The sequence below is a fragment of the Rhinoderma darwinii genome, chromosome 1 (assembly GCF_050947455.1).
Source record: "Rhinoderma darwinii isolate aRhiDar2 chromosome 1, aRhiDar2.hap1, whole genome shotgun sequence".
Lineage (NCBI taxonomy): Eukaryota > Metazoa > Chordata > Amphibia > Anura > Rhinodermatidae > Rhinoderma > Rhinoderma darwinii.
Window position 1 is genome coordinate 4,605,291 of NC_134687.1, and position 16,489 is coordinate 4,621,779.

At 40.6% G+C, this 16,489-nt stretch overlaps 1 protein-coding gene across 3 annotated transcripts in view; it reads right to left on the bottom strand.

The window, feature by feature from the left end:
• Positions 1-16,489, bottom strand: part of LOC142748409 (transcription factor COE3-like) — a 124,871-nt gene that overhangs the window by 16,274 nt on the left and 92,108 nt on the right. For 2 of the 3 annotated variants that reach the window (XM_075855509.1, XM_075855522.1), the window contains exons 7-10: positions 13,456-13,537; positions 5,979-6,096; positions 3,984-4,117; positions 3,610-3,736 (exon numbers count right to left, since the gene is read on the bottom strand). In XM_075855509.1, the coding sequence (XP_075711624.1) occupies positions 3,610-3,736; positions 3,984-4,117; positions 5,979-6,096; positions 13,456-13,537 (461 nt within the window). The remainder of the gene's footprint in view (positions 1-3,609; positions 3,737-3,983; positions 4,118-5,978; positions 6,097-13,455; positions 13,538-16,489) is intronic. The other variant, XM_075855516.1, reaches the window with a different exon arrangement.

Below are 16,489 nucleotides of genomic sequence, written 5' to 3' on the forward strand. Positions count from 1 at the left end.
GTAGTTATATTCTTGTATATAGGAAGCAGTATTATAGTAGTTATATTCTTGTATATCGGAGCCAGTATTATAGTAGGTATATTCTTGTATATAGGGGGCAGTATTATAGTAGTTATATTCTTGTATATAGGGAGCAGTATTATAGTAGTTATATTCTTGTATATAGGGGCAGTATTATAGTAGTTATATTCTTGTATATAGGGGGGCAGTATTATAGTAGTTATATTCTTGTATATAGGGGGCAGTATTATAGTAGTTATATTCTTGTATATAGGGGGCAGTATTATAGTAGTTATATTCTTGTATATAGCAGCAGTATTATAGTAGTTATATTCTTGTATATAGGGGGCAGTATTATAGTAGTTATATTCTTGTATATAGGGGGCAGTATTATAGTAGTTATATTCTTGTATATAGGAGCAGTATTATAGTAGTTATATTCTTGTATATAGAAGCAGTATTATAGTAGTTATATTCTTGTATATAGGGGCAGTATTATAGTAGTTATGTTCTTGTATATAGGAGCAGTATTATAGTAGTTATATTCCTGTATATAGGGGGCAGTATTATAGTAGTTATATTCTTGTATATAGGGGGCAGTATTATAGTAGTTATATTCTTGTATATAGGGGCAGTATTATAGTAGTTATATTCTTGTATATAGGAGCAGTATTATAGTAGTTATATTCTTGTATATAGGGAGCGTTATTATAGTAGTTATATTCTTGTATATAGGGGGCAGTATTATAGTAGTTATATTCTTGTATATAGGAGGCAGTATTATAGTAGATATATTCTTGTACATAGGAGGCAGTATTATAGTAGTTATATTCTTGTATATAGGAGCAGTATTATAATAGTTATATTCTTGTATATAGGGAGCAGTATTATAGTAGTTATATTCTTGTATATAGGGAGCAGTATTATAGTAGTTATATTCTTGTACATAGGAGGCAGTATTATAGTAGTTATATTCTTGTATATAGGGGGCAGTATTATAGTAGTTATATTCTTGTATATAGGAGCAGTATTATAGTAGTTATATTCTTGTATATAGGAGCAGTATTATAGTAGTTATATTCTTGTATATAGGGGTCAGTATTATAGTAGTTATATTCTTGTATATAGGAGCAGTATTACAGTAGTTATATTCTTGTATATAGGGGGCAGTATTATAGTAGTTATATTCTTGTATATAGGAGCAGTATTATAGTAGATATATTCTTGTATATAGGAGGCAGTATTATAGTAGTTATATTCTTGTATATAGGAGCAGTATTATATTAGTTATATTCTTGTATATAGGGAGCAGTATTATAGTAGTTATATTCTTGTATATAGGGAGCAGTATTATAGTAGTTATATTCTTGTATATAGGGAGCAGTATTATAGTAGTTATATTCTTGTATATAGGGAGCAGTATTATAGTAGTTATATTCTTGTATATAGGAGCAGTATTATAGTAGTTATATTCTTGTATATAGGAGGCAGTATTATAGTAGTTATATTCTTGTATATAGGAGCAGTATTATAGTAGTTATATTCTTGTATATAGGGGGCAGGATTATAGTAGTTATATCCTTGTATATAGGGGGCAGTATTATAGTAGTTATATTCTTGTATATAGGGGGCAGTATTATAGTAGGTTTATTCTTGTATATAGGAGGCAGTATTATAGTAGTTATATTCTTGTATATAGAGGGCAGTATTATAGTAGTTATATTCTTGTATATAGGAGGCAGTATTATAGTAGTTATATTCTTGTATATAGAGGGCAGTATTATAGTAGTTATATTCTTGTATATAGGAGGCAGTATTATAGTAGTTATATTCTTGTATATAGGGGGCAGTATTATAGTAGTTATATTCTTGTATATAGGGGGCAGTATTATAGTAGTTATATTCTTGTATATAGGAGCAGTATTATAGTAGTTATATTCTTGTATATAGGGGGCAGTATTATAGTAGTTATATTCTTGTATATAGGGGGCAGGATTATAGTAGTTATATTCTTGTATATAGGGGGCAGTATTATAGTAGTTATATTCTTGTATATAGAGGTAGTATTATAGTAGTTATATTCTTGTATATAGAGGGCAGTATTATAGTAGTTATATTCTTGTATATAGAGGGCAGTATTATAGTAGTTATATTCTTGTATATAGGAGCAGTATTATAGTAGTTATATTCCTGTATATAGGAGCAGTATTATAGTAGTTATATTCTTGTATATAGGGGCAGTATTATAGTAGTTATATTCTTGTATATATAGGAGGCAGTATTATAGTAGTTATATTCTTGTATATAGGAGCAGTATTATAGTAGTTATATTCTTGTATATAGTGGCAGTATTATAGTAGTTATATTCTTGTATATAGGAGCAGTATTATAGTAGTTATATTCTTGTATATAGGGTCAGTATTATAGTAGTTATATTCTTGTATATAGGGGCAGTATTATAGTAGTTATATTCTTGTATATAGGGGGCAGTATTATAGTAGTTATATTCTTGTATATAGGGGTAGTATTATAGTAGTTTTATTCTTGTGTATAGGGGACAGTATTATAGTATATATATATATATATATATAGCAGACAAAAAATGGCGACAGCACCCTGCGAACACTAATGCCACCTAAACCACTAAATATAAATAAATAAGCACTAAAGCTAAATCTACTTACAAATAGGGAGGTTCTTAGTGCACATTTTGATCAAAAAGTGTTAGCCCACCTGCCACGACAAGGCGACCTCTGTAAGGTGGGAACCTACGCTGCACATACACCCAGAACTGGGACTAAGCCTACATATATACCTGGGGATGGTAGGATCCAGCATTGAACTGATTAAAATCACCCAGGGCAGAATGGGAGGAGTGCAAGAACAACAAGTGGAGGCAGTCACTAACCCCACATATATGGATCACATAAACACAACAAAAAGTTGAACAGCACATTCCAACTAAATGATACAAAATGTATGCAGGTGCAAGAACACCCATGACTGCAGATATACAGCAGACAAAAAATGGCGACAGCACCCTGCGACACTAATGCCACCTAAACCACTAAATATATATATATATATTCTTGTCCTTGGAGGGCAGCACTGTGGTGAAAAGGGCTCTTCTTGGAATCCTATATAGAACGTTACTTAGAAGGGGGCAATACTGAAAACCGGAATTAGTCTCAGGTTATAAAGAATATGAAATCTGTGCTCCTCTTAGAGCTACGATGGATGTATCATTCAGAATATAATGATGGGATTTAGTAAAACCTACAACACCAATGTGACTATGGGATTATTCCTTCACGAATAATAATTTCACTTGTAAGTACAGTAGAATGAAGCCATACAAACATAATATCACCTTGGTATTTCCTTCCCTACATTAGTTTTGGGATGTGGGCCTGTGAGTTATAGGTGACTTTAGTCAGCATCTTGTGAATCCGTGGTCACACATGGCCCAATAATATTATCGGGAGACAACACGCCATGATCATAATCCCACCATATTCTATGAGGAGGAAGGGCATTTCCCTATCAATGTGGGTAAGAAAGTTTTCTAGCTAAAGAAATCCTGAGTAAAGTTCTCCAGATCCTCCTCACCTGTGTAGACAAATCGTCCTGGAGCTCCTTTACAGAAGTGCTTGGATTTATAGGACAAGGTGACCTCCACCACTCCGGGGATGTGTCTGGGGGGTGTCTGTACTCTGATGGCATGAGGGGTAATCAGCTGTGAGAAGACAAAAGAATGGTCAGTGGAGACAAAAGCGGAGCCCCCTAAAATGTCATCATACCATGGGAAAGGACTCCACTACATTATATGACCCACCCTCGCATGAAGTTTGAGTCAACAGCATCATGGTCCACAATTTGTGGACCATGAAAAGGGTAATTTGGGGCAATCTTGAAAAAAGTGTTTCCCTTAAATTTTCTGTTGCATCGAAAACGTAATACATATGACCAGGACCACGACTTACCTCACTCCACACCAGCATGGTACCAAACACAACCTGAAGACCATCAAAGAAATGCTCTCCTATGAGGATCACGGTGGCCCCACCGGTGGTCCAGCCTTCACTGGGACTAATGGCTTTGATGCAGGGAGTGGCTGCTTTATGAACAGATGTTTGGGGAGGGGGGATACAGAAGATAATGTTACACAAGGAATAATAACATGGTTGATGATAAGATATAACAACAATCAATTCTTCTTCACATGGGGCAACGAAGACAAATGTTCAGACCTGTGCCCATCATTGTAATCCCGCACTCTGGGCCAAGTCTGTGGCCTTATAGATCATCCTTGAAAGAAACAACCATCTTGAGGGCTGTCAAATCAACATGATGTCCTTCTTTCTCCTGTTGGCCCTGAATTCCAGGGTAATCAGTAACTTTAATTGGTGAGGGCAAAGGCTAAGTACCTAAGGGAAGCCCTAGGCCACTCTAACTCTCGCAGAAGATACGACTCACTGGTGGACCCTCCATGGCCAAAACAAACCAACATGGCAGTACTTGACCAATTGACCAATCTTCAGTCAAGTAGTGCCTGAGGGCTCGGATGATGAGGGTGTCTACAAGGTGTCCTTCCACCCCATAGACACCAGGTGAAGATATTGAGGAATGAGTAACTGTGGCAGAATCTGGGACTTTAAACTTATCTGAACTAGGTCCTAACTCAACACTAGATAAATGAGAAGGAGAAGCCCCAGGGAGTCGTCGAGGGGGGCACTTCAATTTTATATGAAGCTCCTGGGTGAGACAGATCTATTGTGGTGAGACTAAGGTGACATCTTCAAGGAACTCTCCAGTTTCTATATTTCTGATGTCCTGTGATAAGAATCTGGAACGTCCTCTGGTTCCTCTTGCTTCCGATTGGTCAGCCCCTACAGTTACAGCGGATTGGTCGGCCCCTACAGTTACAGCGGATTGGTCGGCCCCCTACAGTTACAGCTGATTGGTCGGCCACTACAGTTACAGCTGATTGGTCGGCCCCTACAGTTACAGCTGATTGGTCGGCCCTTACAGTAACAGCTGATTGGTCGGCCCCTACAGTTACAGCGGATTGGTCGGCCCCTTACAGTTACAGCTGATTGGTCGGCCACTACAGTTACAGCTGATTGGTCGGCCCCTACAGTTACAGCTGATTGGTCGGCCCCTACAGTTACAGCTGATTGGTCGGCCCCTACAGTTACAGCTGATTGGTCGGCCTCTACAGTTACAGCTGATTGGTCGGCCACTACAGTTACAGCTGATTGGTCGGCCACTACATTTACAGCTGATTGGTCGGCCCCTACAGTTACAGCTGATTGGTTGGACCTTACAGTTACAGCAGATTGGTCGGCCCTTACAGTTACAGCGGATTGGTCGGCCCCTACAGTTACAGCGGATTGGTCGGCCCCTACAGTTACAGCGGATTGGTCGGCCCCTACAGTTACAGCGGATTGGTCGGCCCCTACAGTTACAGCGGATTGGTCGGCCCTTACAGTTACAGCGGATTGGTCGGCCCTTACAGTTACAGCGGATTGGTCGGCCCCTACAGTTACAGCGGATTGGTCGGCCCCTACAGTTACAGCGGATTGGTCGGCCCCTACAGTTACAGCGGATTGGTCGGCCCCTACAGTTACAGCGGATTGGTCGGCCCTACAGTTACAGCGGATTGGCCGGCCCCTACAGTAACAGCGGATTGGTCGGCCCTTACAGTTACAGCGGATTGGCCGGCCCTTACAGTTACAGCGGATTGGCCGGCCCTTACAGTTACAGCGGATTGGCCGGCCCTTACAGTTACAGCGGATTGGCCGGCCCCTGCAGTAACAGCGGATTGGTCGGCCCCTACAGTAACAGCGGATTGGTCGGCCCCTACAGTAACAGCGGATTGGCCAGCTGATATACTGAGAGAAGGGGGTGTCATGACCGCCCCTGTAATAAATACCCTAGAGGGACTTTGTAGAATAGGCAGATATATACACACACACCTTCTGAAGGGTCGAGTCTTCTCACACGCCGTCCATGTTTTGAGTTATTATGCACAAACATGTTATCCGACACCGAAAGTACATGTCCGTCCACATTCACCGTTGTGGAGACCACGACCTGTAATATAAAACCAGGAAACCTCGAGTAATCGTCACATGCAAAAGAACAAACTGTATACAGCGCCACAATCATATACAGCAGCCGTATTACATCTGGAGCTACACCTTGTCTTATATACTCCAGTCACATCTCAGTACAGTGCTGGGTATATATCAGGGTACAGTAATGGGTATATATCGGAGTACTGTCCCGGGTATATATATGGGTACTGTCCCGGGTATATATATATATATGGGTACAGTGCCGAGTATATATATGAGTACAGTGCTGAGTATATATATATATATATATATGAGTACAGTGCTGAGTATATATATATGAGTATAGTGCTGAGTATATATATATGAGTATAGTGCTGAGTATATATATATGAGTATAGTGCTGAGTATATATATATATATATATATGAGTATAGTGCTGAGTATATATATATGAGTATAGTGCTGAGTATATATATATGAGCACAGTGCTGAGTATATATATATATGAGTACAGTGCTGAGTATATATATATGAGCACAGTGCTGAGTATATATATATATGAGCACAGTGCTGAGTATATATATATGAGCACAGTGCTGAGTATATATATATGAGTATAGTGCTGAGTATATATATATGAGCACAGTGCTGAGTATATATATATGAGCACAGTGCTGAGTATATATATATATGAGTACAGTGCTGAGTATATATATATGAGCACAGTGCTGAGTATATATATATATGAGCACAGTGCTGAGTATATATATATGAGCACAGTGCTGAGTATATATATATGAGTATAGTGCTGAGTATATATATATGAGTACAGTGCTGAGTATATATATATGAGCACAGTGCTGAGTATATATATATGAGTACAGTGCTGAGTATATATATATGAGTATAGTGCTGAGTATATATATATGAGTATAGTGCTGAGTATATATATATGAGTACAGTGCTGAGTATATATATATGAGTATAGTGCTGAGTATATATATATGAGTACAGTGCTGAGTATATATATATGAGTATAGTGCTGAGTATATATATATGAGTATAGTGCTGAGTATATATATATGAGTATAGTGCTGAGTATATATATATGAGCACAGTGCTGAGTATATATATATGAGTATAGTGCTGAGTATATATATATGAGCACAGTGCTGAGTATATATATATGAGTACAGTGCTGAGTATATATATATGAGTATAGTGCTGAGTATATATATATGAGCACAGTGCTGAGTATATATATATATGAGTACAGTGCTGAGTATATATATATGAGCACAGTGCTGAGTATATATATATATGAGTATAGTGCTGAGTATATATATATGAGCACAGTGCTGAGTATATATATATGAGTATAGTGCTGAGTATATATATATGAGTATAGTGCTGAGTATATATATATGAGTATAGTGCTGAGTATATATATATGAGTATAGTGCTGAGTATATATATATGAGTATAGTGCTGAGTATATATATATGAGTATAGTGCTGAGTATATATATATGAGTATAGTGCTGAGTATATATATATGAGTATAGTGCTGAGTATATATATATGAGCACAGTGCTGAGTATATATATATGAGCACAGTGCTGAGTATATATATATGAGTATAGTGCTGAGTATATATATATGAGTATAGTGCTGAGTATATATATATGAGCACAGTGCTGAGTATATATATATATGAGCACAGTGCTGAGTATATATATATGAGCACAGTGCTGAGTATATATATATGAGTATAGTGCTGAGTATATATATATGAGTATAGTGCTGAGTATATATATATATGAGTACAGTGCTGAGTATATATATATGAGCACAGTGCTGAGTATATATATATGAGCACAGTGCTGAGTATATATATATGAGTACAGTGCTGAGTATATATATATATATATATATATGAGTATAGTGCTGAGTATATATATATGAGCACAGTGCTGAGTATATATATATGAGTACAGTGCTGAGTATATATATATATATATATATATGAGTATAGTGCTGAGTATATATATATGAGCACAGTGCTGAGTATATATATATGAGTACAGTGCTGAGTATATATATATATATATATATATGAGTATAGTGCTGAGTATATATATATGAGCACAGTGCTGAGTATATATATATGAGTACAGTGCTGAGTATATATATATATATATATATATGAGTATAGTGCTGAGTATATATATATGAGCACAGTGCTGAGTATATATATATATATATGAGTATAGTGCTGAGTATATATATATGAGTATAGTGCTGAGTATATATATATATATATATATATGAGTATAGTGCTGAGTATATATATATGAGCACAGTGCTGAGTATATATATATGAGTACAGTGCTGAGTATATATATATGAGCACAGTGCTGAGTGTATATATATATGAGTACAGTGCTGAGTATATATATATATATATATATATATATGAGTATAGTGCTGAGTATATATATATGAGCACAGTGCTGAGTATATATATATGAGTATAGTGCTGAGTATATATATATGAGTACAGTGCTGAGTATATATATATATATATATATATATGAGTATAGTGCTGAGTATATATATATATATATATATATATGAGTATAGTGCTGAGTATATATATATGAGTACAGTGCTGAGTATATATATATGAGTATAGTGCTGAGTATATATATATGAGTACAGTGCTGAGTATATATATATGAGCACAGTGCTGAGTATATATATATGAGTACAGTGCTGAGTATATATATATATATATATATATATATATGAGTACAGTGCTGAGTATATATATATGAGCACAGTGCTGAGTATATATATATGAGCACAGTGCTGAGTGTATATATATATGAGTACAGTGCTGAGTATATATATATATATATATATATATATGAGTATAGTGCTGAGTATATATATATGAGCACAGTGCTGAGTATATATATATGAGTATAGTGCTGAGTATATATATATGAGCACAGTGCTGAGTATATATATATGAGTATAGTGCTGAGTATATATATATGAGCACAGTGCTGAGTATATATATATGAGTACAGTGCTGAGTATATATATATGAGTATAGTGCTGAGTATATATATATGAGCACAGTGCTGAGTATATATATATGAGTACAGTGCTGAGTATATATATATATATATATATATATATGAGTATAGTGCTGAGTATATATATATGAGCACAGTGCTGAGTATATATATATATATATGAGTATAGTGCTGAGTATATATATATGAGTACAGTGCTGAGTATATATATATGAGTACAGTGCTGAGTATATATATATATATATGAGTATAGTGCTGAGTATATATATATGAGTACAGTGCTGAGTATATATATATATATATATATATATGAGTATAGTGCTGAGTATATATATATGAGTACAGTGCTGAGTATATATATATGAGTACAGTCCCGGGTATATATTTGGGTAGAGTGCTGAGTATATATCGGAGCACAGTCCCGGGTATATATTTGAATACAGTGCTGAGTATATATCGGAGTACAGTCCCGGGTATATATATGGGTAGAGTGCTGACTATATATTGGAGCACAGTCCAGGGTATATATATGGGTAGAGTGCTGAGTATATATCGGAGCACAGTCCCGGGTATATATTTGGGCACAGTCCAGGGTATATATATGGGTACAGTGCTGAGTATATATCGGAGCACAGTCCCGGGTATATATTTGGGTACAGTGCTGAGTATGTATCAGAGCACAGTCCCGGGTATATATTTGGGTAGAGTGCTGAGTATATATCGGAGCACAGTCCCGGGTCTATATTTGGGTACAGTGCTGAGTATATATCGGAGCACAGTCCCGGGTATATATTTGGGTACAGTGCTGAGTATATATCGGAGCACAGTCCCGGGTATATATTTGGGTAGAGTGCTGAGTATATATCGGAGCACAGTCCTGGGTATATATATGGGTAGAGTGCTGAGTATATATCGGAGCACAGTCCTGGGTATATATATTTGGGTACAGTGCTGAGTATATATCGGAGCACAGTCCTGGGTATATATATTTGGGTACAGTGCTGAGTATATATCGGAGCACAGTCCTGGGTATATATATGGGTAGAGTGCTGAGTATATATGGGAGCACAGTCCCGGGTATATATTTGGGTAGAGTGCGGAGTATATATCGGAGTACAGTCCCGGGTACACCTGGCTACATAACACAGGTGACCCTCTGGATAAGACATGTCAGGAGCTGGGAGCGTGCGTCTTGTAGATGGAGGAATGTAAATGAAGTGGGAGCTAATCACGTTAGGATGTCATAATTATCAGCTCTTTAAGGAGCCCCCTAATGAGCAGACGAGCCCCGCTGTGAGAAAATAGCTGAAGTTCCTTGTTACATGCAGCGGGCTGTGTCCCGGGGACTTAACTCCTCCAGCACCGCACACCAGGAGCCGGGATCATCAGTAACGCCGTGCAGCTGATAGCACATTATGCGGAGGTCCCGGAAATGTACGGGGGGGGGGGGGGGGGACTTCTATATATAAAGACGCTTCATTATTGTAACAACACAAGCGTTCTGTAATATAAACCTGATTTCTATTTATCGTCGTCCACCAGTTCCATGACTGCAGCCAGCAGAGTAAGTAATGAGGGTCCTCGTTCTGCTTGTTATGACTAAGTCCAGGGACATGTGTGGCCTTCTAGGACTTCTGCAGTCATGTCCGTGTATCATAAGAGGATATCACCTTCCTGGTCTGGGACTCGCATAGTATGTATATAGTCAGAAGCTCCGGGACGAGCCCCCATAAAAATAAGGTTTCGGTTCTGGATGACCTCGTTCTCATTTCATAACCAAAAGAGCTTCAAGATAATGGTGATGATAATCATGATGATGATGGTGATAATGGTGATGATGAATGATGATGATGATGACTATAAATGGTGACAGATGCTCTTTAGAGGACACTCGGTTCCTTTGAGCCAACCCCATGCTTATCTGTGGTCAGCTCTGGACACGCTCAGGTGGAGAAGTTGACATGGATGGAAGAGTATTGCGTGACACCTATCCTCCCCTAACTAGTTTGTATGGAGGATAGGAGTTGCAAACACGACTAAAAAGATTGGAAGTCGTCTCTACATAAAAGTTACAGTTAGAATTCGACAAAGTCTTGATAACAAGCAGTGGCAGAAGATGTGGCTGATTGTTGACATACCTTCAGTTTATTACAACCAATAACACAAATACTTTTATGCCAACAGAACAAAACAAAGCAAAGAAGTTGTGGGTAAAGATGGAGGGAGCGTTCCAGAATTTTTGGAAAATGGGCACAGGTTTCCCAGGCAAATAGTTCTTCCATATAAAATATATGACTAAGGGGGTAAGGAATGGTAAGAAGACAACATATAAACTAACTTTTGGGTTTGCTTTTTTATGAGGGGGAGGCAAATATTTAAGAATAGCGTTGTCGGCGTGGGAGCTGTAATGGCAGAGCAGATTTTTGGAATAATGGATGTAACCCCAGACCAAAAAGACATAGGTCCCGGGTTCTTAGACACCTCCAACAATCATCTGAATGTAGTCATTTTAGTTTAGGGGGTGAGGTAGCTTCTTGAGATGATTTTATGAGTTTTCTTGTAATCTGAGAGAAGGTGTAAAGTTGCGAAGTCTCTTGATCATTGAAGGTGGTTTCTAAATCCGACTCCCATGAGGAGATAAAATGTCTTCTAAAAGGAAGATTAAGAGACTGGAGGTGGCCAAAGACCCCGGATGACTAAAGCGGAGGTGGGATCCTCCTGGAAGCCCAAGTTTAAAATATGGGAAAATTCCTCGTGTCTGCGATGAGACTCCGATGAGGAGATACCAGGATTTTTATATGAGAATATGATGTAGCTGAGTTAATGCGGGGGGAGCGAAGGATGGGTCTTGGTATATTTCCGAAAGATGTTCAATGACTTATGATCGGGGGGAATGAGGAGCTCAGGGACCTTAGAACGAAGTGGAATGGGGTTAAGACGCTCTTCTAGCGAGCACCAGAGTTTATTGTCTCTTGCTCTTGCCCATTCTAACACTCTGGATATGTGGGTAGCTTCATAATAGCGTCTCCAGCTTGGCATCCCCGTGCCTCCTAGTATTTTTGGTAGTGAAAACATTTGATGGTTAAGGTGTGGCTTTTAATTGGGCCAAAGTTGTTTAGAAGTTCTTCTACGTAAAGTTTAGAAAGATGAATGTGGAAGGGCTGTTGGGAGGGTGGCATTAAATGAAGCACTTTGGGTAATATTATTGCCTTGGTGAGGTTTTTCCTGCCCATCCGTTACAGATAGAGGACAGGAAGACCAAGAGTATATCGTCGATTTAATGTTATTTAGGAGCGTTTAACATGTAATGAATAGAAGACTTTCCAATGAGGCCATATCTTAAATCCCAAGTATGTGATGTGAGAGGGGGCCGATAGAAGGGGAAATTGTTTTAAGGAAAGTGAGGTCTTCGTGGGGCATATTAACGCTCAGGGCCTCGGACTCCGTTGGGTTTATTATGAAATTGGAGAGTTCTTGAATCCTAGAGAAGGTTGTAGTAAAATTAGTGAGATTGAGCATTAGGTCATCATCGTCTACTGCGGTCACATGAGAAGACTCTTCAATTTGTATGCCTTAGACTTGAGGGTCTCATATCCACTCTAGGACGGATTCGAGGGAGGGAGTGGACATCCTTGCCTGGTCTCATTTAGGATGGTAAAAGCAGATGAAAAAGAAGAGTTTAATCTTTAATTCTAGAGCTTGTGTTGTAGACACCGAGATTGTGTTGTAGACGCCGAGATTGTGTTGTAGACGCCGAGATTGTGTTGTAGACATCGAGCCTCGAGCAGGGAAATACACGATTAAGAGGCAAGACGCTAAAATGTCATGGAAGTCTTGTGGTCTGAACTGGGTAATCAGATCCTGGGGATTTATTTGTGGGGTTTATCGATTATTATGGCCTTGTCCCATTGTCACCCCACCCTCCCTAGTCACATGACTGACCGGTAAAAACCTCATGTAGAGCACTGTCCGACGTTGGGACAATCCAGTCGATCACGTTACATCACATGACTACGGAGGCCGGTGTGATGGCGGGGAGACCATGCTGATAATATGAGATTCTAGGGGCGGCCCTGCTCATACACCCGCTCCTCATACAACTGCATCTGATTGATCCCCAGCCCCGTACATCTCACAGATGTATACGTTTTGCGATTAAATAAAATAAGACATTTCTTCTGTACACTACTTTCGAATTCGTTTTAGTTACTTTTTCCTCCTTGAGGCCAACACCACTGGGTACAAGAATTGTTGGGTTTTTGCTCATCTCACCTGAAATCGCCTCATGTCCCGTGGGTTCCCGGCATTCTTCAGACAGTTCTGGTTGCATTTTAAGAAAAACTTCAAGAAAAACCTACAAGACAAAAGAGGAGATGAGAAGATTTACCAGGGGCTCCACATCTGTGCACGGTTTCAGACACCCCCACCTGGATGCACGACGGCCTGTTGTGGGAATTGCCAAGTATACTTTCATGTACTCAATTGTCGGGGAATTGGGAAGAGCCCAGGGGCCCAGAGGATGGGGGAACCATAGGCAGGAGACAGGGCCCAGCATTGGACCTCCACCAGATGGGGGAGGATTTCGGCTATGTAGGCAGTACTTGAGGGCTCAGGAGCGGAGGTCGTCTACGAGCCCTTATTCTCCTTATCCACACAATGGAGCCCACTGATGCCCGCACACCCCCTACCCATGCTTATTTGAGTGACATCACCGGGTGCAGTGATATCATAATTCCCTCCACCCTCTCCGTCCACCCTTGATGTGAAGTGCTATGTTAATTTGGGCATCCCAGACATACCGACATAAGGACCAGTTTATATGGAGCCTTTAAAGGATAATGAACAATTTATCTGACTACAACTAGAACAGCGCCGCTCCTTTACAAGCCAATCTTTCCAGGAAACGTCCGGAGCACTTAATAATGTATGAGCTTCTGCTTTCATGATCCTTAAGAGCCCCCCCCCCCACCTGTCGGCTGTTGGGACCTTAGTGCATTCTGTTTCCCTCATCACGCAGATCTATAAAACACTCGGCGTGGTCTCATTTACAGATACAAAGATTTTTGCTGATTTTATTTGTGTCTGTAGCTGAAATACTCTGCGTTCACCGCTGCTCCGACATGTCTGAGGACTCACCTACTCCATGTACTAATATCGCTGCAATAAACCAGGAGCGTGGTCGGCAGGAGTCGGGGAAAACTTCTGTCAATTAAAGTATTTTACTGCAAAGTACAGTTTATAGGGTCCATACACCAGCACGGGGGGTACAGGGAGGACGTCATGTTATGTGATGCCCGGCAGGCTGGCACCTTTATACAATGTCTTATTTTGCATTGAGTATAATTGACGCAAAGACAAAGTCAGATAAAATGTGCAAACCACAGTACAGTAGTCTTACTTTATGCAGTACACGTCTCCTCGTCTTCTGTACCAACCAAATTACCAGTCATTCCATTCTGCAAATACAACCTGCCCCCTTCTGAATGTATTTATAACCCCCCGGTAAACAGCACAGACAGGGCAAAGACCCATAAACTACTGACGTGTCCCTGAGCTGCCGGCAGAAGGTGCGGGTATGTGTCCTGTATATGGTCCATGTGATGGTGCCCGGCATTAATAATAACTATAATGATATCAGTAAGGTCAGAACAGACGAGGATTTCAGCTGTGTGAAGTTGCGCCACCAACAGAAGGGGAGCAACGTGGCAGCACAACATTTCCTGATCACTTCTACTGAAGAGTAGGGAAATATTGAGCACCAAGAAATGCCCGAGAGCCACATCACGTTATTGGAGTTGAAGACCGACCTCCGGGATTATGTCTAGTCCAGGCCTCAGAGCATCAAACACACCGTTCAGCCATTACATTACAAGACGCCCTCGTGCTCCCGTACAGCTGTGACCCATTGTCAGACTCCACAAGACGTCTGAAGGTTCCTGTGGTCTGTGGTACAAGACGTCTGAAGGTTCCTGAGGTCTCCGGCATAAGACGTCTGAAGGTTCCTCTGGTCTCTGGTACAAGACTTCTGAAGGTTCCTGTGGTCTCTGGTACAAGACGTGTGAAGGTTCCTGTGGTCTCTGGTACAAGACGTGTGAAGGTTCCCGTGGTCTCGGGTACAAGACGTGTGAAGGTTCCTGTGGTCTCGGGTACAAGACGTGTGAAGGTTCCCGTGGTCTCGGGTACAAGACGTCTGAAGGTTCCCGTGGTCTCTGGTACAAGACGTCTGAAGGTTCCCGTGGTCTCTGGTACAAGACGTCTGAAGGTTCCCGTGGTCTCTGGTACAAGACGTCTGAAGGTTCCTGTGGTTTGTGGTACAAGACGTCTGAAGGTTCCCACGGTCTCTGGTACAAGACGTCTGAAGGTTCCCACGGTCTCTGGTACAAGACGTCTGAAGGTTCCCGCGGTCTCCGGTACAAGACGTCTGAAGGTTCCCGTGGTATCCGGTACAAGACGTCTGAAAGTTCCCGTGGTCTCCGGTACAAGACGTCTGAAGGTTCCCGTGATCTCTGGTACAAGACGTCTGAAGGTTCCCGTGATCTCTGGTACAAGACGTGTGAAGGTTCCTGTGGTCTCGGGTACAAGACGTGTGATGGTTCCTGTGGTCTCGGGTACAAGACGTGTGAAGGTTCCTGTGGTCTCGGGTACAAGACGTCTGAAGGTTCCCGTGGTCTCTGGTACAAGACGTCTGAAGGTTCCCGTGGTCTCTGGTACAAGACGTCTGAAGGTTCCCGTGGTCTCTGGTACAAGACGTCTGAAGGTTCCCGTGGTCTCTGGTACAAGACGTCTGAAGGTTCCCGTGATCTCTGGTACAAGACGTGTGAAGGTTCCTGTGGTCTCGGGTACAAGACTTGTGATGGTTCCTGTGGTCTCGGGTACAAGACGTGTGAAGGTTCCTGTGGTCTCGGGTACAAGACGTCTGAAGGTTCCCGTGGTCTCTGGTACAAGACGTCTGAAGGTTCCCGTGGTCTCTGGTACAAGACGTCTGAAGGTTCCCGTGGTCTCTGGTACAAGACGTCTGAAGGTTCCCGTGGTCTCTGGTACAAGACGTCTGAAGGTTCCCGTGGTCTCTGGTACAAGACGTGTGAAGGTTCCTGTGGTCTCGGGTACAAGACGTGTGATGGTTCCTGTGGTCTCGGGTACAAGACGTCTGGAGGTTCCTGTGGTCTCGGGTACAAGACGTGTGAAGGTTCCTGTGGTCTCGGGTACAAGACGTGTGATGGTTCCTGTGGTCTCGGGTACAAGACGTCTGGAGGTTCCTGTGGTCTCGGGTACAAGACGTGTGAAGGTTCCTGTGGTCTCGGGTACA